Source organism: Salvelinus fontinalis, chromosome 35, assembly GCF_029448725.1.
Source record: "Salvelinus fontinalis isolate EN_2023a chromosome 35, ASM2944872v1, whole genome shotgun sequence".
Taxonomy (NCBI): Eukaryota; Metazoa; Chordata; class Actinopteri; order Salmoniformes; family Salmonidae; genus Salvelinus; species Salvelinus fontinalis.
The window spans coordinates 3662812-3683625 of NC_074699.1; the positions used below are offsets into that span (position 1 = coordinate 3662812).

At 43.6% G+C, this 20814-nt stretch overlaps 1 protein-coding gene across 22 annotated transcripts in view; it reads right to left on the reverse strand.

The window, feature by feature from the left end:
• The window catches only part of LOC129834252 (MAP kinase-activating death domain protein-like), an 83626-nt gene that overhangs the window by 14453 nt on the left and 48359 nt on the right, over positions 1-20814 (reverse strand). For 6 of the 22 annotated variants that reach the window (XM_055899066.1, XM_055899078.1, XM_055899071.1 and 3 more), the window contains 20 exons: positions 20394-20647; positions 19983-20122; positions 19480-19593; positions 17009-17068; positions 14966-15080; positions 14465-14651; positions 14195-14345; positions 12128-12337; positions 10553-10609; positions 8792-8895; positions 8376-8459; positions 7739-7897; positions 7385-7517; positions 4990-5052; positions 4333-4453; positions 4123-4228; positions 3870-3980; positions 1255-1362; positions 843-1007; positions 590-662 (listed from right to left, as the gene is read on the reverse strand). In XM_055899066.1, coding sequence (XP_055755041.1) covers positions 590-662; positions 843-1007; positions 1255-1362; positions 3870-3980; positions 4123-4228; positions 4333-4453; positions 4990-5052; positions 7385-7517; positions 7739-7897; positions 8376-8459; positions 8792-8895; positions 10553-10609; positions 12128-12337; positions 14195-14345; positions 14465-14651; positions 14966-15080; positions 17009-17068; positions 19480-19593; positions 19983-20122; positions 20394-20647 — 2515 coding nt within the window. The remainder of the gene's footprint in view (positions 1-589; positions 663-842; positions 1008-1254; positions 1363-3869; positions 3981-4122; positions 4229-4332; positions 4454-4989; positions 5053-7384; positions 7518-7738; positions 7898-8375; positions 8460-8791; positions 8896-10552; positions 10610-12127; positions 12338-14194; positions 14346-14464; positions 14652-14965; positions 15081-17008; positions 17069-19479; positions 19594-19982; positions 20123-20393; positions 20648-20814) is intronic. The other 16 variants (XM_055899083.1, XM_055899082.1, XM_055899067.1 and 13 more) reach the window with 11 other exon arrangements.

The following is a 20814-nucleotide window of genomic DNA, read 5'->3' on the forward strand; positions in this document are numbered from 1 at the left end:
AAAGTGTTCGTGATAACAGACAGAAAAGTCTTTACTTGGCCAACTCAGCTGATTGACTCAAATGGTTATAGAATTTATTGGACGATAAAGCAGTAGGGTAGAGCTCACCTTCACTCGGTTATTCCTACATCCCAAAGGTCTACTTCTCCATAGACTACGAACTATTACTAACTGTTATTAACCCCTAGTGTAGCGGTATACAAACTTCTTCATCGGGACCCCGTTTTTTTGGCCAAATGTAATGACAACCTTAAAAATCGGCACATTTCCATTTTTACATGAACAAATAACCTTTATTTCATGACATTTTCATCTGTCTTATCAAATTGAAAAGAAACCAACAAATTCAATAATTCCTTTTTCAAATGATCTCTCTCACAAGCGTTTGTATATATTGTTTCATACATTAATCTGTACTCTTCATTTCTTTGAAATATATTTTGGTGACCCCACAAGCAATTCCTCTAGGTCCCGACCCAGACTTTGAATACCACTGGCCTAGGGCTATCCATTTTCAAAACGCAGGGCAAGAATACATTGGTGCTGCCTCAAAGAAAGAGACTCCAGCCAAACGTGCACACCCACATACCTGGTTTAATGCTTTGCTGTCGGGCAGCAGCTCTTTCCATGCTGTCCTTCACACAGTAATACAATTCGCGACACTAGACAACAAAACATTTGAATTCAGATTATGGAATACAAAAAGTGGCTGTACAAAAGTCTGGACACGAAAGTCACAATTTGCAGTCACCTTAGTCACAGGTTCCACTAACACGGATATCATGGTGTTCATAATTGCTAGTTGCATTTCAGTACTCGAAGCGCTAACGGTAGGGGCTCACCTTCTTGGTGTAGAACTTGTTGAGTTGGGTCTCCTGGCCATTGCGTCTCCACAGACACAGGACCTTGGTCTTGGGGCAGTAGGTCATGTTGATGAGCTTCTCGTACCACCAGCGCTCATACACTGTGCCGATGTTGCTGCGCAGGACTATACAGTCGTCACACACCTGAATGGGGGAAATGGACAGAGGCAAAGGATGCAATTATTTGATATCCACTGTAGAGCTAAACGCTAGATCTACTGAAACTTCAAATTGCAGAGTTTGACAGTTCTTGACGATGATTTGTAAATTTGATCTATTCAGATACTCGTCAGGCCATCTCTGAGGGCACGATAAAAAGAAAACATGAACAAGGCCTACTGTATGTACAAGGAAGGGCTGGGAAAGTGAATGCTGAAAGTGTCTCTCATACCTCCATGAAGAAGATGTCCCCCGTGGTATCTGTCCCAGCATGCACCACGAAGGTCTGCTTCTTGATGTGACGGCTTCCGCTAGGTCTGATGAACAGCTCGCGGCCATTCTGAAATGTGATTGAACAAGACTTTTCACCCTTCTACAATTTCTGCGGCCGCGTGGAAATCTAACATAATAAATAAATCCCCATCAAAATGCATCCGTTTAAGCTAGAGATATGTTTTTTTTTTGCATGGGCTGCGTCTCAATCCACCATATTCGCCGAGATCGCCCTTCCACATCTGTGGTGAAAGGTGGCAGAATTAGAAGAACTGTGTTTGTCAGACCATGAGATATCCAGAAGATCGGTCCTCTCCCAAAAACGTCTGAACGGTTTGGCCTATAAAACTATTATGACTTCTCTGTGGAAAGATGACTCATGAACCCAATGGTGTTCTCCGTTTTGCTCTACGAAGTTGGTACATCCCCTTCTGCCAACTTCTGTCTGTAGCCTCCGAACAGTTTGGACTACACAGTAATATGACCCCTCTCTGTGGAAAGGCGAGTCTCTCACAAACGCGTTCATGTTGGTTGTTTTGCTCTAGGATGCCCACAAGGCCTCAAGACTCATCTGAAGTTACCCGGTACCATTATTATTTTTTTTTAATCAATGGAAGTATATATGGAGATTAGAGGTCGACCGATTATGATTTTTCAACGCCGATACCGATTATTGGAGGACCAAAAAAAGCCGGTACCGATTAATCGGACGATTTTAAAATGTATTTGTAATAATGACAATTACAACTATACTGAATGAACACTTATTTTAACTTAATATAATACATCAATTTAGCCTCAAATAAATAATGAAACATGTTCAATTTGGTTTAAATAATGCAAAAACAAAGTGTCGGAGAAGACAGTAAAAGTGCAATATGTGCCATGTAAGAAAGCTAACGTTTAAGTTCCTTGCTCAGAACATGAGAACATATGAAAGCTGGTGGTTCCTTTTAACATGAGTCTTCAATAGTAAGAAGTTTTAGGTTGTAGTTATTATCGGAATTATAGGACTATTTCTCTCTATACCATTTGTATTTCATTAACCTTTGACTATTGGATGTTCTTATAGGCACTTTAGTATTGCCAGTGTAACAGTATAGCTTCCATTCCTCTCCTCGCTCCTACCTGGGCTCGAACCAGGAACACAACGACAAGCAGCATTACCCATGCAGAGCAAGGGGAATAAATACTCCAAGTCTCCGAGCGAGTGACGTTTGAAACGCTATTAGCGCGCACTCCGCTAACTAGCTAGCCATTTCACATCAGTTACACCAGCCTAATCTCGGGAGTTGATAGGCTTGAAGCAAAGCGAAGAGCTTCTGGCAAAACGCAGGAAAGTGCTGTTTGAATGAATGCTTACGAACCTGCTGCTGCCTACCACCGCTCAGTCAGACTGCTCTATCAAATCATAGACTTAATTATAACATAATAACACACAGAAATACGAGCCTTAGGTCATTAATATGGTCGAATCCGGAAACTATCATCTTGAAAACAAGACGTTTATTCTTTCAGTGAAATACGGAACCGTTCCGTATTTTATCTAACGGGTGGCATCCATAAGTGTAAATATTCCTGTTACATTGCACAACCTTCAATGTTATGTCATAATTACGTAAAATTCTGGCAAGTTAGGCGGCCCAAACTGTTGCATATACACTGACTCTGGGTGCAATGAACGTAAGAGAAGTGACACAATTTCACCTGGTTAATATTGCCTGCTAACCTGGATTTATTTTAGCTAAATTTATTTAGCTAAATTTATTAGGTTTAAAAATATATACTTCTGTGTATTGATTTTAAGAAAGGCATTGATGTATATGGTTAGGTACACATTGGCGCAACGATACGCACCACATCGATTATATGCAACGCAGGACATGCTAGATAAACTAGTAATATTATCAACCATGTGTAGTTAACTAGTCATTATGATTGATTTATTGATTGATTGTTTTTTATAAGATAAGTTTAATGCTAGCTAGCAATCTGTCGTTCTGCCCCTGAACGAGGCAGTTAACCCACCGTTCCTAGGCCATCATTGAAAATAAGAATGTGTTCTTAACTGACTTGCCTAGTTAAATAAAGGTGTAAAAAAAAAAAAAACGGTGTCCAAAAATATTGATTTACGATTGTTATGAAAACTTGAAATCGGCCCTAATTAATCGGTCAACCTCTAATGGAGATTGTTTAGTGCTTTGAATAAGGGGTTAAATACATGTGTCCTTTCTTATATCTCTCAGATATAGGACAGGATTTCTTTTAGATTTTTTATGGGGGGGGATTGTTGTTCCATATATTGAATCTGCTTTTCTATGGGCTAATAGCAATAATGCCAAATCAAATGTTTCATCCCCGGCTTAGACAGGGCTTAGACTCTAGAGGGTTAAACAGAGATACTGTATCAGCAACACTGATATTCTCACACACCGTAAAAACATGTGTTGCATAAAAGGATCTGGCTCGAAGGACCACATAAAACGTTGAATCTTTATGCCACTTGGTAGAACAGTTGACTGCCTTAGTGGCTCCTATTTTATTGAAGAGAGAGAATCCTTGGTTCTTTCTTACCAAATTAGCCAGTTTGTCCAGACTCTCGTTGATCTCCTGGCTGTGGCTAAGGCCGATGTGGGACTTCCCCATCAAACGCCTCACCTTCTTCCTGATGTCATTCTTGTTCACCTGGACAGACAGAGAAGGATATACAGACAAACTTAGCAAGAGACGTCGGAAAATGTGCAATGCCTACTTATCTGAACATTCGTAGTTGCTGCAGTTGACATACGGGGGTTACGAAGTGAAACATTGTGTGTGATAGACCCACCTTAACCATTAGCATGTAGGCGATCATATTGTGCAGTAGAGTAGCTAGCAGCCTGTCCTCATCGTCCTCCAGGCGCTTACGGTCGTGGTCCCCGAGTGACAGGTATCTGTGTAAACAGTAGTAACCATCAGCCTCTAAACAGGAAACACAGCTATACAAGGATGGCTGTCAATTCAAAAATACAGATCCACTCTAATAGGCAACCTGTACCTGTCAATCATCTCTTGAGGTCCCTGGTCCATGCCCATCCCCTCTCTCTCCAACATGACAGCATCCAAGTAAGCATCCTCCCAGAACTGGACCTGGTCCCACAGTGTAGAGCGCTCCTTACCTACATAAATACAACACACACTGCTTTTCTGTGACCAAAAGGGGACACACTTACACAAAACACATCATGACCACAATCACAAGGGCACACAAAACCACAAAACTAGTCTACAAAATCATCTCCAGGTCAAAATCCCCTTCACACTGACAACTACTGTACATGTCACCACACACTCGCCAGTAGACATGCATTAACATACACATGATCCCACAGATCCTTACATAACTGCACAAACACACACACAAACGAACAAACACCCATATGAACACACATCCATGCGAACACACACACCTGACCATGTGATTGTTGAAAATGTATTGTCAACCAAGAGATATTGTCTCTTGTTTACTTGTCCATTGTCCTGCTACATTGTTTACAAAACCATCCACTCAGTGTGATGGGAAATCCAGTGGCGGTAAAGATCAAAGCAACACTTCAAAGCACCAGACAATACACAAGTGAGCACCAGAGCCCAGGCGGGCATTTCATCCAAGCACAAACATAGAAGGTCAAAAGGTGAAAGAGGTCAGCCCTACTCAGAGAGAAGGTTTCCATGGCAGCATCCTCCAGCTGGTCCCACATGGAGCTCTTGTCTCGCCCTGCAAGGTGTTCCCGGGACACGCAGTAGGGAGGAAGAGGAGCAGCAGAGCAAAGAGGGTTAAGCTCAGAGCTGAGTGGGTTAATGACAAACCAAGAGAAGAAAGAGACCACAGGAAGAGGTGAAAGCACAAATAAACAGACCCAACCTCATTCACTGCAGACCTACCTTCGCGCTTTATAGTACAGTTCATGCAGTGTTAGTCAAATAGTGAGAAAGAGTTAGACGAATCAGAAAGATATGCAGTACCAGAAAAAGTTTGGACACACCTACTCATTCAAGGGTTTTTCTGTATTTTTACTATTTTCTATAATTGTAGGATAAGACATAAACTATGAAATAACACTTTCCACCTTCTCCACTGCGATCCCATCGATGTAGATAGGGGGTTGCTCCCTCTGCTGTTCCCTGAAGTCCACGATCATCTCCTTTGTTTTGTTGATGTTGGGTGAGAGGTTGTTTTCCAGGCACCACACTCCCAGAGCCCTCACCTCCTCCCTGTAGGCTGTCTCGTCATCGTTGGCAATCAACCCTACTACTGTTGTGTCGTCTGCAAACATGATGATTGAGTTGGAGGCGTGCTTGGCCATGCAGTCATGGGTGAACAGGGAGTACAGGAGGGGGCTGAGCATGCACCCTTGTGGGTCCCCAGTGTTGAGGATCAGCGGAGTGGAGGTGATGTTTCCTACCTTCACCAACTGGGGGCAGCCCGTCAGGAAGTCCAGGACCCAGTTGCGCAGGGCGGGGTTCAGACCCAGGGCCTCGAGCTTAATGATGAGCTTGGAGGGTACTATGGTGTTGAATGCTGAGCCATAGTCAATAAACAGCATTCTTACATAGGTATTCCTCTTGTCCAGATAGGATAGGGCAGTGTGCAGGCGATTGCATCGTCTATTGATTTATTGGGGCGGTAAGTAAATTGAAGTGGATCTAGGGTGGCAGGTAATGATCCTTGACTAGTCTCTCAAAGCACTTCATGATGACAGAGGTGAGTGCTACAGGGAGATAGTCATTAAGTTCAGTTACCTTTGCCTTCTTCGGTACAGGAACAATGGTGGCCATCTTGAAGCATGTGGTGACAGCAGACTGGGATAGGAAGAGATAGAATATGCCTGTAAACACACCAGCCAGCTGGTCTGCGCATGCTCTGAGGACGCGGCTAGGGATACCGTCTGGGCCGGCAGCCTTGCTTGGGTTAACACATTTAAATGTTTTACTCACGTCGGCCACGGAGAAGGAGAGCCCACAGTCCTTGTTAGAGGGCCCCGTCGGTAGCACTGTGTTATCCTCAAAGCGTGCGAAGAATGTGTTTAGCCTGTCCGGAAGCAAGACGTGGCATGTGTGGTTGCCACCGTGAAGCATGGAGGAGGAGTTGTGATGGTGTGCGGGTGCTTTGCTGGTGACACCATCTCTGATTATTTAGATATCAAGGCACACTTAACCAGCATGGCTACAACAGCATTCTGAAGTGATACGCCATCCCATCTGGTTTGCGCTTAGTGGGACTATAATTTGTTTTTCAACAGGACAATGACCCAACACACCTCCAGGCTGTGTAAGGCCTATTTAACCAAGAAGGAGAGTGGAGTGCTGCATCAGGTGACGTGGCCTCCACAATCACCCGACCTCAACCCAATTGAGATGGTTTGGGATGAGTTGGACCACAGAGTGAAGAAAAAGCAGCCAACAAGTGCTCAGCATATGTGGGAACTCCTTCAAGACTGTTGGAAAAGCATTCCAGGTGAAGCTGACGGAGAGAATGCCAAGAGTGTGCAAAGCTGTCATCAAGGCAAAGAGTGGCTACTTTGATGAATCAAAAATATGTTTATCTGTTCAAAACCTTTTTGCTTACTACATGATTCCATGTGTTATTTCATAGTTTTGACGTCTTCACTATTATTCTACAAGGTAAAGAAAAACTTTTGACTGGTACTGTATGTATGTATGTATGTATGTATGTATGTATGTATGTATGTATGTATGTATGTATGTATGTATGTATGTATGCATGCATGCATGCATGTATGCATGTGTTTTGCCTTATAGGAAGGATTCACTCAGCAAGATGACATTACAACGAGCAGCACCGCAGATGTGAGATGAGCACGATGCAAGACAGCAGAGACATTTAGCATCGCGCTTCAACGTTCTTTGATGTTGCAGAAATTTACCTGATATTGTGTTTACCTTGCGCATGCAACATCTCGCTGAGGCTACTCGATATTTACTGGAACTTTTTAACCACAAAGTTGAACAGAGGGAGACTAAAGAAGGCACTGGAATATATATTAAAACCCACAGCCTTTCTAAAACATCAGTCATCTGGAACGTACCTAGCAGGCCATCACACAGGTAAATCCTCATGCTGATGTCTTCCAAGGGCTGGGTGGGAGGCCCCTTAGCCACGACAGGCACAAGTTTAGCCTTCACCTCCTTCACACAAGGCTTCATCTTTTGGGTCTTACCCTGGGAAAACACCACAAAACATAAATCATGGGATAAATTCGTCTTGCCAAAGATTTTCAAGGTTTTCCTGCATTTACAAGATTGACATCCACGGGCAGACTTCATGTCCCGCAGCGAATGCATTTGCACTTATCGAAAACGCCCCAAAAAACAAAGCAGTTGCACGAATATTAACTGGTGAATCAAGCAGTGTGATCAGCCAGGAAGGACTTTCCACTCACAAACACTGAGCTGGTGGCCGGGTTGGTCTCAATCTCGCTGTCGGACAGTGTTCCCCTGGAGAGGTTGAGGTGGGGGGCTTGCCTGCCACCCAAGCCCTCCCCAGTGGTGCTACTCAAGTCACTGTCAGCTCCCAGCGTCTCCCCTGAGCTGTTACTTATCTGGAGGGGTCAGGGGTCAAAGTGTCAGGAGACTAGTGAATATCAGGCATACTGAGACACAGAGAACTCACACTGACTAAGGCTAAAAGAGACAAGAGTTAGATAAGTACTCCTCAACCCTGCTCTTGGAGAGCTGCAGTACTACAGGTTTTTTTGAGGATCACTGAGTTACACTAAGGCTAAGAAACACTGGGGAAGAGGTAGATTAGTATGACACGTACGGTTTTGGCAACAGCCATTGTGCCAGGCTGAGACAAAGCAAGACAAGAGATGAGTAGGACTAAAGTTAGCAAAGACTAGAAATTAATCAAGCTCGGAATTTAGTAAGATTGGGAAACCTTGAGTGTAAACCTTGTAAGACTAAGGATAAAAATTAAGCTTAGGGATAAGCGGGCCTTGGGATGAGTCACACTGAGGTAAGGTTGAGAGGGGCTAAGGATCGGGTTGAGATTGTTTCTCTGTGTTGGCCGCGCCCTACCACTGTGCTGGCCTCTGAGTCCTGGCTGTTGCTTCTGGTAAGGACTGGCGGTTCAGTGCTGGTCACAGACTCTGTGTCACTCTTCTGCAAAGCAAGACCGAGAAAGACTGAGAAAGAGAGTTGAGCAGACAGACAGTGGTCTAAAGTACTTTAAAGTACTACTTAAGTAGTTTTTTGGGGTATCTGTACGTTACTACATTCCTAAAGAAAATAATGTACCTTTTTACTCCATACATTTTCCCTGACACCCAAAAGTACTCGTTACATTTTGACAGGAAAATGTTCGACATTTTGACAAGAATGAAAACCAGCAGACAAGCACCAGAGTTGGGGGATAACCGAAATAAAACAAGTGTCAGATTCAACATGTGCATTCTTCCCTTAGTTACAAGAGCTGGCTTTGGAAAAGAACAGACCTGGGATCCAGAGGTGACGCTGAGGCCACTGTCAGCACTGATCTGGGACTTCTTCTCCTCTGTGTCAGTCAGCTCAGGGTGCTGTTTCTTAGCCCCCTCCGCTCCTGCAGGATACATGTTGTTGTCAGCACGGGTGCCATGCGCACTTCCACACTGCCCCCTTACGGAGTGTCACATGTTTGGCAACTGGCAGAGAAGTGGGGGAGGGTGCGGGTGACCTAACTGCTACTGAAAGGCTTGCACACATCGCACTGAATGTGGATTTAGCGTTTGTCTTCTGATCTGAATGACGACACTTTTCACACGATTCTCCATGTAAAATTGGTGCGCACTCGGTTCGCAAATTACGTTCAGAGGTGCAAGGTACTCTCGTCCAGCAAACGCTATTGGTGTGTCTGACCTCTAATATCATCACGTTGGGATTGACCGGAAATACTGGCCCTATAATAGGGACAGTTCATTTAACCGGAGGATCTTGCCTTTCTTTTTTTGTTGTGGAATTCAATGAACAACAGTTACAACAGCTATGTTGTTTTTTTATATTCAGGAAGCAAAAAATGTTATAATAAATCAGTCATGTTCAGTAGGCCAAAACAGAAGAAAATGGCTCAAAACAGAGAGATCAAATCCCATTTGTTTTCTGTTGCAAAACATTGTTTTGTGTGCCCTAATGAACATGACCCAGCTGTCAGATTTCAATAGACCAAGCATGTGACTATGTAGAGGCAAGTGGAGAGTGCAAAATCAGTAGGAATATTGATAGATGTACATCAAACTGTAATTGACAAAGGCAGATACCAATATAAAAGAGGTCAAAGTTACAAAAATGGACATACAGACTCAGGCAGTTAGGCATGCAGACAAACTGAGGGACAGTCAAAATAGGAGACCATTTTCTGCACAAGTTTGCTTTTAGACAAGCATTGACCAACAGCACTGTTGTTAATATACCAGTCAGTTGTTGCAGACACACCTTGTTACGCCTCACATAATGCACCGCTAGGAAAATGTTACTACAATTAAACAAACGCTGGCCTGCAATCTGTACATTTTGAAGAGTCCAGGACATCAAACCTTTACATTGGAAGAAAGTACAGTCAATTATAATGGGGCAAAAGTGCAAATGTAACCATGACTTGACTTCTGTGATACATTTGGCCATGCAGCCAACAAACCTGCAAGAGATGTTTGTACTCTAACAAACTAGTTTTCTTGTTGTACATTTTAACTTCTTGCCATGTAGTGATTTTCCAGAAAAGCACATTTGCTAAATTAAAATGCCACAACTGTCTTAACTTTGATAGAACCTCAAGAGCCCAGGAAAATAGGGAATCTTTGGGATTAAGTATGGATCTGACAGACTACGTTTCCAATGACTATTTCACAACTCAGTGAATAGGAATGGGAAAAGTTGTTGGCAAACATATGACGGAGGAGCTCTATGGAAAGAAAGAGGAACTCCCAACATTATGACTCCTGATTTGAGATATGCAAGCGTAACTCAGTTATTCCACTGATATCAAGACGTGATTCAACCCAAAATCACAAAACGTTACGTACACACCTCAAATCAAGATTATAGACCTAGAGTCCTAGAATCAATATCCATGTCAACATGATCACTTACATGAACTATTTAAATCATTTGTGACTAATCAACATAAGTAGGTTGGGGAAAGGTGGGAAAAAGGGCGTGGAAGTGTTAAGAGCTGGCAGTTATGCAATACACCAGTCTTTTTTTGTGTGTGAAAAATATCTTACTCTGTTGTTTTTCCATAGCTTTTTGCTTATCCTTTTCATGGTGCCTGCTCCACAATTCTACCCAAGATGCATTGCAAGCAAGGAGAGAAAGACAGAGAGAGTGTCAGAGAGCTGGTTGAGTAGGCAGGTATGGAGGATGAGCATTAGATAAACCATAACATAAAACAAAATTAAGCATAAAAAAAAAAAAAAGTTATTTTAACAATTGAGGATGTTTTGTAATGTCTGCGAGTAGTCACATTTCAGCTTGGCAATATGGAACACTATGACATAATTATCTGTATGCAGAGTTTGATCCATTGCCAGTTACTGCTACTGAGGTGTAACATTACAACACACCCAACACTCCTGGACCATGGTCCTGGAGAACCACACAAGGGAGAATACTGCGGTTCCTTGAAAATGTTCTGTGACCGAGGCGTTAACTTATTGGCTAGCAGTGTGTGGCTCTCCAGAACCAGTGTGACAGAGGCAGCAGGGCTTGGGTGAAGGGCATGGGATGGGGATGGAGTGGCCAGCCAGCTAGCAGGCAAGTTGAATGGAGCTGTTGCAGAAGCAGGGGTGCAAGTCTCAAAAAGACATTCTGTAGAATTGAAGCTGCATCTTCCCAAAGAGAGAAAAGGGACTGGTGAAGTGAGGGTAGGTTGGTAGGTAGGGAGATTGAGGGAGTTGGGTGAATCTGTCCCCTGTATACAGACCCAAAGTAACATTTGAGATAGAACGGTGGTCGAAAGGAGAAGCAATGCGTCGCTCCTTTTCCACGATGTTCAGTGTTAAATTAGCCCTATCCCTAAGCTAAACGCCAACCGTGGCTTGCTAACGGTGAGCATGACATTTGTCTCTTCCTTGGGCCTGTTTACTGGGGAGTGACGCTCCACCCTCCATGCTAGAGCTGAGAGAGCTGCTACTTGTACAGCGCGCTTTAAAGGAAACCTGCAGTAAAGGCAGAGACAGGTGGTCAGACTCCTTAGCACGGTACTGCAGATTTGGAGTTTCGAGAAGACAACGGAAAACGAAGACATGCACAGTCAAGGTGCTAGGAGGGAAACAAAGGAGGACTCCACGAGAGGCGGCGGCAAACAGGGGCACTCGACATTCAGAGGAGGGTGGGAGGAACACATAACACATCCAGGCCGGGGGGGGTGGAAATGCAATATTTCACACACGCCTACACCGCTCAAAGCTGTTCCAATCTCACACACATAGCAACATATGATCCAAGGCCAGATCTGGAATTCAAATGTGGTTATTTGTAAAATTTGGTTGGAGTTGCGTGATGTGCAAATATGCAACCTGTGTACAAATATTACGGCAAACCAGCATAGTGTATTTATGTTCTAAATATATTTCAGAGTTTCACAGCTTTAAATGCTGACCCATTGGGCGCACATCAGTGGTGTGGGTCAAAGTGGATGGAATATCATAAGGGGCTCTTTTTCTAAGGGGAAAGCACTCCCCTTGTTGCCTGGTTGGAGAGAGGTGGGTCAAGGGGTAGGGCAGTGTTTAGACTGGTGAGCAGGGGGGCAAGGGGTGCTCTCAGAGCGCATGCAAGGGGGGATGGGGTGGGCTACACACCAATGGAGGCAATAAAATTCTCCTCGTTCAGACTCCGGGTGTCAAAGTGGTGGGTGCCTTTGCCCCCCGAGGTGGGGTGCGGGAGTTGGAGACGGGGCACCACGAGGAGCACCGGGGGCCTGGTGCTCTCCATGCGGGCAGACGGGCTCTCCTTGCTGCCCGGGCTGCTTGCAGAGTCACTGGGGCTCCTCTTGTGCTTCTCTGGGTCTACTGAGGCCACCAAAGAGGAAAAAGGGAGAAGAATAGGGAAGAAGGGAAAGAGATAGTAGCGAGAGAAGAAAGAAACAGTTTAGAGTTGCAGTAGGAGGTTTGAAGGTTAGAATAGACGGTTGTTTGTAGGGGTGTGAACGTTCAAACGCTAAAACGAAAGTGGGATCCTTAACATTAAGAAAACGATGTGCATACAGCAGCTGCGCAGAAGTCCGTGAGTTGTGATTCTGGATGGCCAGATAGCTACCAACACTGACAAGAAACTGCCATGTGGGGAATCATAAGTGACACATTTCAGCTAGTTTCATCTTGTTCTTGATACCAGGTCTTGTTTTGAGGTATGTTGACTGATTTTCATGTCAATGCTAATATGGCAATAATTCACTAGCTAGCTAATCAACAACTGTAAAGATGTATTTGAGAGACAAAAAGTGCTCATTGTGCAAATGTGTTTGTTTTCAATAAACATTGGAGACAAAATATAGTTTACATGTCAACAATCTAAGCCAACCCAGTCTGTTTCGCCCCATAGTTGCGCACGCATCGGCGTTGTTGCTAAACAACCAACCCGTCTATGCACACGTTTCTTTCTGGATGCCTGGGGCGTATTCATTACGCCCATTCTGCAAAACGTTTCTTAAACGGATCAAAAAAAGGTAGGGAGCTACTTGCATTTGTCCAATAGAAACTTGTTTAAGTTGCAAATCGTTTTGCAACTATTTAGACTAATGATTACACACACCCCTGCTCTTTCTCTTCGCAATGCGAGTGCGTGTTCAGTCTTCGGTCTGTTGCGTGTAGACTATTCTAGTTTATTCATTGATGACAGGACCTGCTTTACTGAAGTTGCGAGACATTGTAAGCCAAGAAATTGCGAGATACAGCTTTTGATTGCCGATAGTCAGAACCGTGCACTAGGCCTACCTGTCTGCCTGGTGACAGACCTGCCTATACTGTGCCCCTCCCCTCCCCCTGTCCCTTGCTAGCTATCTATGAAAGATGGGAGTGTTTGTATTCTCGTAAGTACGGAAACTATTCTCGTAAGTACGGTTTCTTCCGTTTCAAAAAAATCGGAATCTTAGGAGTGATTCCTAGCGGAATTGAATCTTAGCACTTAGAAATGGGAGTCGACGAATCAATTATTTTGGAGTCGATGCTCCAACACTACGTCATCGTCGTTATTAATGGTTGGAAAAATGGCAGAGAAAGGCAAGCAACAGTAGCGAAGTCCTGTATTGCAATATTTTAAGAAGTTACGCAAAGAAGGAAATGTAAACTTTGCAACGTGGAATTGAGGTCCAGTAATGGCAGTAGAGGTGCAATCTAAAAGGGATGCACCGAGACCCAACCCGTTGCAGGCAAAGCTGCATTGTGAATTTGAGTTGAATTTCTATTAAATGTTTTTTTTAATCGTTTGTCACATCCCTAGTTGTCTGCTCTTATGACCCAAATTCGCTCAGTGAATGCTTAATTAAACTACAAAGGACACCTAAAAATGAGGCATGCGTTGACGGTACTGACTCAGAGATTAAACCTGAACTCACTGCTGTAAAAACGTACGGCTTACTTTTTAGATGAGTTGATAAAAGAAAAAGACAAAAAAGGCTGGCCCCAGAAATGATCTAGATTTCACTCCTTTTCCTATCTAATACTTACGTTGCCTTTAAGTGGAGTATATGAAACGCTGTCAAGCACTTCTTTGGTTTCAAACAAGAATCAAGCATCAGTCACTTTCATTTTTTCAGAGGAAATAGTTAAGTTCGTAGTTTTGGGAGGGGGCATGACATGCTGATTGAATGTGTCCTTTGAGAGAAAATGTTGACACTTTCAGTCGAGTATAGGTTTCCCGAACGTTACCTTTGGTTTGGTAGTGGGTGCGTGCGATTTCCAGCAGAACGAAGACGCTGGCCATGCCTCCAAGCCCGGCATTGGTGTACGAGTGTTCCAGACTAGAAACGGTGCACTTCAGTATGTCTAACATGCCCTTGTAAACCTTCCTGCTAATCTCCTGAAGAGTAGAACACACACGCACAGTTTAATTGAAAGGTGTTATTCAGCTTTAATTCAAAATCAAGGTTAAAAACACAATTACAACTTCTCTCCCCCTCAATTCCTTTCTCCACTCACCACATCCCGGATGACCTCCTGCCTGACATCCTCCTCTGACTGGACGGCCCGGTTCAGCTTGCTCAGCACGAAGACGCGCAGCTGCTCGTTCTCCAGCAGGCGGCGCACCTTCTTCATGTTGAGCCAGCCCACGCCTTGGCCATCCAGCACGCTCTGCACCACCTCCTTCAGGAACTGCTGGTTCTCACTGGGACACACAGCTCTGGTTCAGTCACTCCGACCACACTCCCCTTTTTGTATATGTCACCGTTGGCTCTTAAGTTATATCAATCCCCTTCAGGAGAAGGGTTGTCTATCCCCTATCCAGGTCTGTCATTTGACATCATATTGGCCAGAAAGTTAATAACAACCAGCTTCTGTTTTTTGATGGCCAACATGATATCATTTAGATATTATGCCATGAAGATGGTAAACTAATTCAAATATGGCAGTCAGCGTGAGTTGTCAAAGAATGCCATGACAGCAAAGTGCTGGTAATACAGTCTCATAGGGGTCTGTTACCTGGTGTTGTTGGCACGACCCTGGGGCGAAGGGGACTCTCTCTTGACCGTGGGACTGTGCTTAATGACCGACGACTTCTGGTCAACGAGCGCCCTGGGGGGACCGCGGGCGCCTCCTGCAAGAGCCATATAGAACAATGAGGTCTCTATAGTAAATACCATGGAAAACACAAAACCATAACCAACGACAAGTCGGGGACATACAAAAAGAAATACTAGTCGACTTTATACAGGAAGAGCTTATACACTTCACTACAAAGCCCCTAAATCACATAGTCTACGGTGTACTAATTAGAAAACCACATCAAAGACTAACAAAGACGGGACACATCCTGCATACATGAAAGGACACACTCACACGAATACATTTTCAGTGGCAGGGACACTAGCTAATGACTAGCTGAGCTACAGGTTTCATATTCAGACACTAAAAGGTGAGGGACAGATCAACTGGGACGTCACACAGAAGGAGTCAAAATGGCGCTGTGTTTGGGCATCACACATTGGCAGAGAACAGAGGCGAGGTCAGATTGGAGCGGGATCTGCATGGCAACAAGACAAGTTGTGTGTCATGCAGTAAAAGAACGAAAAATACAGATGGGTCGACAATCACACACACATACACACACGGCTAACGGAAAGCTCCACACTGTAGTGTTCATACGGTTAGTCACCTTGTACAGTTTGACAGACACTCACATGAACACAGTGACATGGCAGATAGTGCATCCCCTGCAGAGATTTGGCCTGTGAACAATATTATTATCAAACCGATTATAATATTGTTGCGCCTACATAACTTACCCACTGGGCAGACCTCAGTTCAACGTCTATTTTTGATTTACATTTGGTTGAGTTGTCAACTAAAGAGAATCAACACCAAAAAAAATTATTCCCTTACGTTGATGACTTTTTGCAAATCCAATCAGTTTTCCACAGTGATTCAAAGTCACTTTTTTTTATGATGTGGAAACAATGTTGATTCAACCAGTTTTTGCCCAGTGGTTAGCCTGTTTGACACTGAACATTTAAGCTAAAGGTAATGTCTTGAATGTGAGGATACAAATTAATACATCCACCAAAAATGCATTGGGTCCTTGTCATAAACAGACATTGGCTGTTACCAGTATATCCAATTTTGTCATGGCATTTCGTAGCCATTATTGTAGGCTCTATGACCGCATGTTACCAAAGACCTCACCTGACAACGATGCCATTTCCCCCCACATTTTCCGAAGCATCGTCCATAAGTTGTACAACATGCATCAAAGCACTTCAAACAATTCCATTCCATTTGATCACTGTGGTACTGGTACAGATGCTCAGTAACCACAAAACCAGCTAAGTGTCCAATGACAACTCCAATCAAAACCGGCGACTATGAGTTTAGGAAGTAAGACAGAACAGCACTCTTGGTGCTGTGAGACCGCACTCCTTAATTCAATTATCAATAAAACAGTGTTTAAAAATAACTCACAGCACTGGAAGAATGATGTCATGCCTTACCTACAGGGTAGCAGTTTTGATTGGCTAAGGCCTGCCTCCACTGGCAAGGTGATGAGAGGTCTAGGTGTGTATGTGTGAGACCAAAGAAGTGGCCAAACAAGCAAATATCGCTTCTTGCTTGGCTTGGAGAATAAATGGGAAAGCTGATGTTGACCAACTCGAATCAACATCTTGTCAGGTCCCATACAATACTGTGGAATGCAGACTTAGATTGGCATAAAAAAAAGAAAAAATGAATGGCATCATCTTCACAATTGTCAATATGGGATGTACAGCTTCTAACAAGCTAAGACCGTGAGGGCCCGAACCAAACTAACACAAAGACGTGTGACTCGGCAAAGGTTAGTGATTGGGGGAACAGTCACTGTGGATGGTGAAAGACAACAGGACAGACTCGATGTATGACGATGAATGATCTCTCGATGGTGCATGTCAGGTGACAGAGGAGTGAGAGGGTGAGCGAGGAGGATGCCGGGAGATGTAGTTGACTGGCTAGGAGAAGCATGCAGCCCACGCAGTTTTAAAGGGCGGAACCCACCTTCTCCACTCACCGGACCGGCCTCTGTAATTATCTCCATTAGAGAATTTAGTCCAAATACTGGACAAAAAACCCAGAATTAGTGCAGAGAAGTGGGAAGAGGGACAGAGAGGGACACCGGCCCAGACCGAACCAGTCTGAACATCAACACACAACACACATGCACAGCAACACATTGACAGAGCGCACAAAGAGTGCAGAAAATAAAAAGAAGAAGAAAAAGAACGAGGGAGACAGACCAAGGAAGGGGGAAGGACATGTTTTAATCTCAAAAGGTTATGATCATTAAATTTCATGGCCAATCTTACATGTGGTGATTGTTAGGAGCCCTATGTCTTTTTAGACCATCTTGGGGTGGGAGAAAGCATTTGCCAATTTTAAGTGTCTATGTCCAGAAGAGCATGTCTATGTCCGGACCACAGAGACCGCAGACGGAGAACACACAAGAACGATGGAGAGCCACCGAACTAGCGAGCAAGCAAGGTAACAGACTGCACAGAGCAAGGAGATCAGGTGTCAGTTTCATTTCAATTCCAGTCCACTTGTGTAATCAATTGTGCTTCAATCGATGAAATGAAAAATCCTCATCGAAAGCAATGGGTAATTTGCCATTCAGGAACTGAATGTCAATTCATCCTCAAATATTGAGTGGAATTGAAAACTGACTTGACCCCAACCCTGCTGGGAAACCAAGAGAAAAAACACAAAACGGGAAAATGACACATAAAAAGGGGGTAAATATGTATGTAAATTGAGAGATCTGTCATCTATAAATGTGTGCATCATAGCGCATCAGACTCCCATCAAACAGAGAGGAATAACAAGGAAACAGAGGGAAGGATATGGATATACATGAATGTATATACAGGTATATCTCCTAGTATGCAACCTGAGTAATGTGGACTCAGGTAGGATCGAATAAGGGTCAAAGATGGAGCTACTTGTAGGGCAAAACAAACTACCACACCAGACAATAACATACCCGGACTGTCTGGACCCGGGCTACCCGGGGTACTAGCCGGGCTGTCATCTGAACAGTCAAGACAAAACAAAAGCACCATCAAAAGGAAAAAAGAAACAAACGTTGGTTTGCTATGGCTACTGTCCCACACAGCGTGGGGCTATTGAATTTAACACATGCATTTCTTATTTTCTCTCACAAATGTTCCCATAACAAAATCAGGCAACCATGTGGGATTGGGAACATTGAAAACGGGGTCCTCAATATCCACCTATTGCCTAACTTACATCAACATGACAGTCCACAGACGGACAAATACAAATTTAAAATGAAAGTCTATTCATTCTATTAAAAAAAATCTAAATAAAGATTTCTACAAACCTTCCTCTATGTCAAAATGAAAATATTCTATATTTTTGTAAATGAAAATAATTAGAGGGGAAAAGGCAAAAGGAAAGAAAATAAAAATCTACAATGTAAAGTTGCATAAATGCTAATACTGTATAGCCTAAACTGGCTTGCCAGACATTTCAGCATGAGCACTGAATGCTTACTTGACATACTGTCAACACTAACTCTACTTAGTGCAAACAAAGCAACAGCCTCTGAGGAAGAAATATGCTGATGTTAAAGAAGTTCAACATATCAGTCAATAATGTGTAACTCTGTCATCTTCTCTCCTTCCTTCTCCACACCAGGTTAAAGTAGGCCTAACTGTCCAGTGAAAATCTTACTTTTAAAAGTAATATTCTGTTAACTCATCCCATACATGTATTTGTGGCCAAAGCATAAAAGTCAAACAGTTTAAAAAATGCCTGTTATTTCCTCATAGAACATGACATCATGTTGGCTCATTGAGCTGGCCAATCAGCGGTCTACAGTGGTTTTAATGACTTGTATACTCCGACAACATTCTGTTGTTGGGGTATGCCCACATAATTCAAACAAAGAAAAGCTGCTTTTAAAACACACTTAATAAAATAAATGTTTTTTAATTACCGTAAAACTATTATTTCACTCATATTGTAATTAATTATTGGTCAAATTTCTAAGAAATCTGGAAACACTGGACAGTTACTTTAAATGATTAAATTGACTGGAGCTTATGCTCAATGTGTCTTATCAAGATAAATAGCAGACACGATAAGGAGTATAAAATATTGTAGAAATTTGCACTCCAAATATGATTTTTAATGCCAATGATAAAACGAAAACATTTACACTTTGTAACCACTGCAAGAGCTGTATGACAACCCTTTGAACTTTGAAAGGGCATTGTTTTGGTAGACAGCCTGCCTCTACTGCCTTCAACTGACAAACCTGACCGCAATCGGCTGTAGGGAACAAAAACTGTACAGAAAACAGATAAGAGGAGAATACAGCCACAGAGAGTGAAATGGAGAAGGAGATGAGATGGATAAAAGTCAGAGATAGAAAGAGAGATGAAGGATGAGTGAAGACAACGTGAAAGGTGGACAAAACAGGGTAAAGGGCTGCATTAGTACGGTACCTTTGAGATTGGGGAAGGGCCCAGCCCCAGCGGCCTTCTCCCTCAACCCCCCCTTGTTGGGTACAGACAGGTTGGAGAGGCTAAAGCTGGTGCCGTGGTTCTTGTACAGATTACCTGCAGTGAAAGAGAGAGCGTCGCTGATGAAGTCTATCAAAGAAACCAACATTCAACCATGTCTCACCATCCTATAGTATTACCCGTGATGATTTGCAGCCCATCGTCAAGTTCCATTTCAATCCCTACCTAGCTGGCAAATATTGTCCATTTCTGGTTGAAAACTGTACATTTCTGGTTGTCTTCCTGGTTGAGAAGACCAGCAACCAGTATTGCCTGCTGGGTAATCCTTACCCATTCAGTGTTCAAAGATCCCATAGGACAGGATAGACGAGCAGAAGGGCAAAAAAGCTCAGCTTTGGAGGACAAAGTGTAACCGTCACCTATCCAGCCCTTTCAGATCTGTGATTATCATACAACTGAAATAGACTCCGGTTAAGGAGACTCACTGGCAAAGGACATGAGGCCACCAAAGCCATCGCTGCTGTTGTTGGAGATGGTGGAGTTTGGAGAACTGTTGCGGGAGTCGCCCTCCCCGTCCGACTCTCCGGGCAGCTTTAGGCTGCTGGGCCTCAGGGGGCGTTGGGCTCTGTGGAGCAGAAAAAGTGTTCGAGGTCTGGATCTGTTAGAGGTCTGTCACGCTCTGTTAGCTTAGTTTTTCGACTGCTACACCAGAGGCATATCACAGATGCAGAATTCAGGAGCTCAGACTTAATTGGGTGTGTATGTTTAAGAGATGTATGTATACATCACTTTTTTTTTTTTGAACTATGTTTTCAGAATGTGTGGCTTATGATGCTTGTTTGTGTGTACATCGTTATGGAGTAGGTGTGTTGTAACGTAGGTGTGTTGTAACATACTTGTTGCCATTGAGGTTCTGGTTGAACCGGGGCGTGTATGTCTCCTCTTGGTCTTCTGCCTCAGGGTCCTCCTCAGCAGGGAAGCCATACTGAGGCTCAAAGTAGGGGTTGTCGTACTCTCCCTTCTTATTGGCTGGTCCCACTGGGGCGGCGTCTGGGGGAGGTCTGGAGAAGGGCGGAGCGCCCAATCCCGGGACAGGGTTCTGTAGAGCTGCACTGGCCAATGCCTCCATTTCCACTGGTTCTGCCTGCTCCTGGACACAATGAACATCAATCAATGGACACTAATGGTTGATATTAAATACACGAGATTGCCACTTTAGAAGGAAGAATAAAAAACTCAAGCAAAGATATAATTATTGCCATTATGTTCTCATGTTCTCGAATTCAAAACGTAAGTTGCCAAAAATGCCAGTTGCTA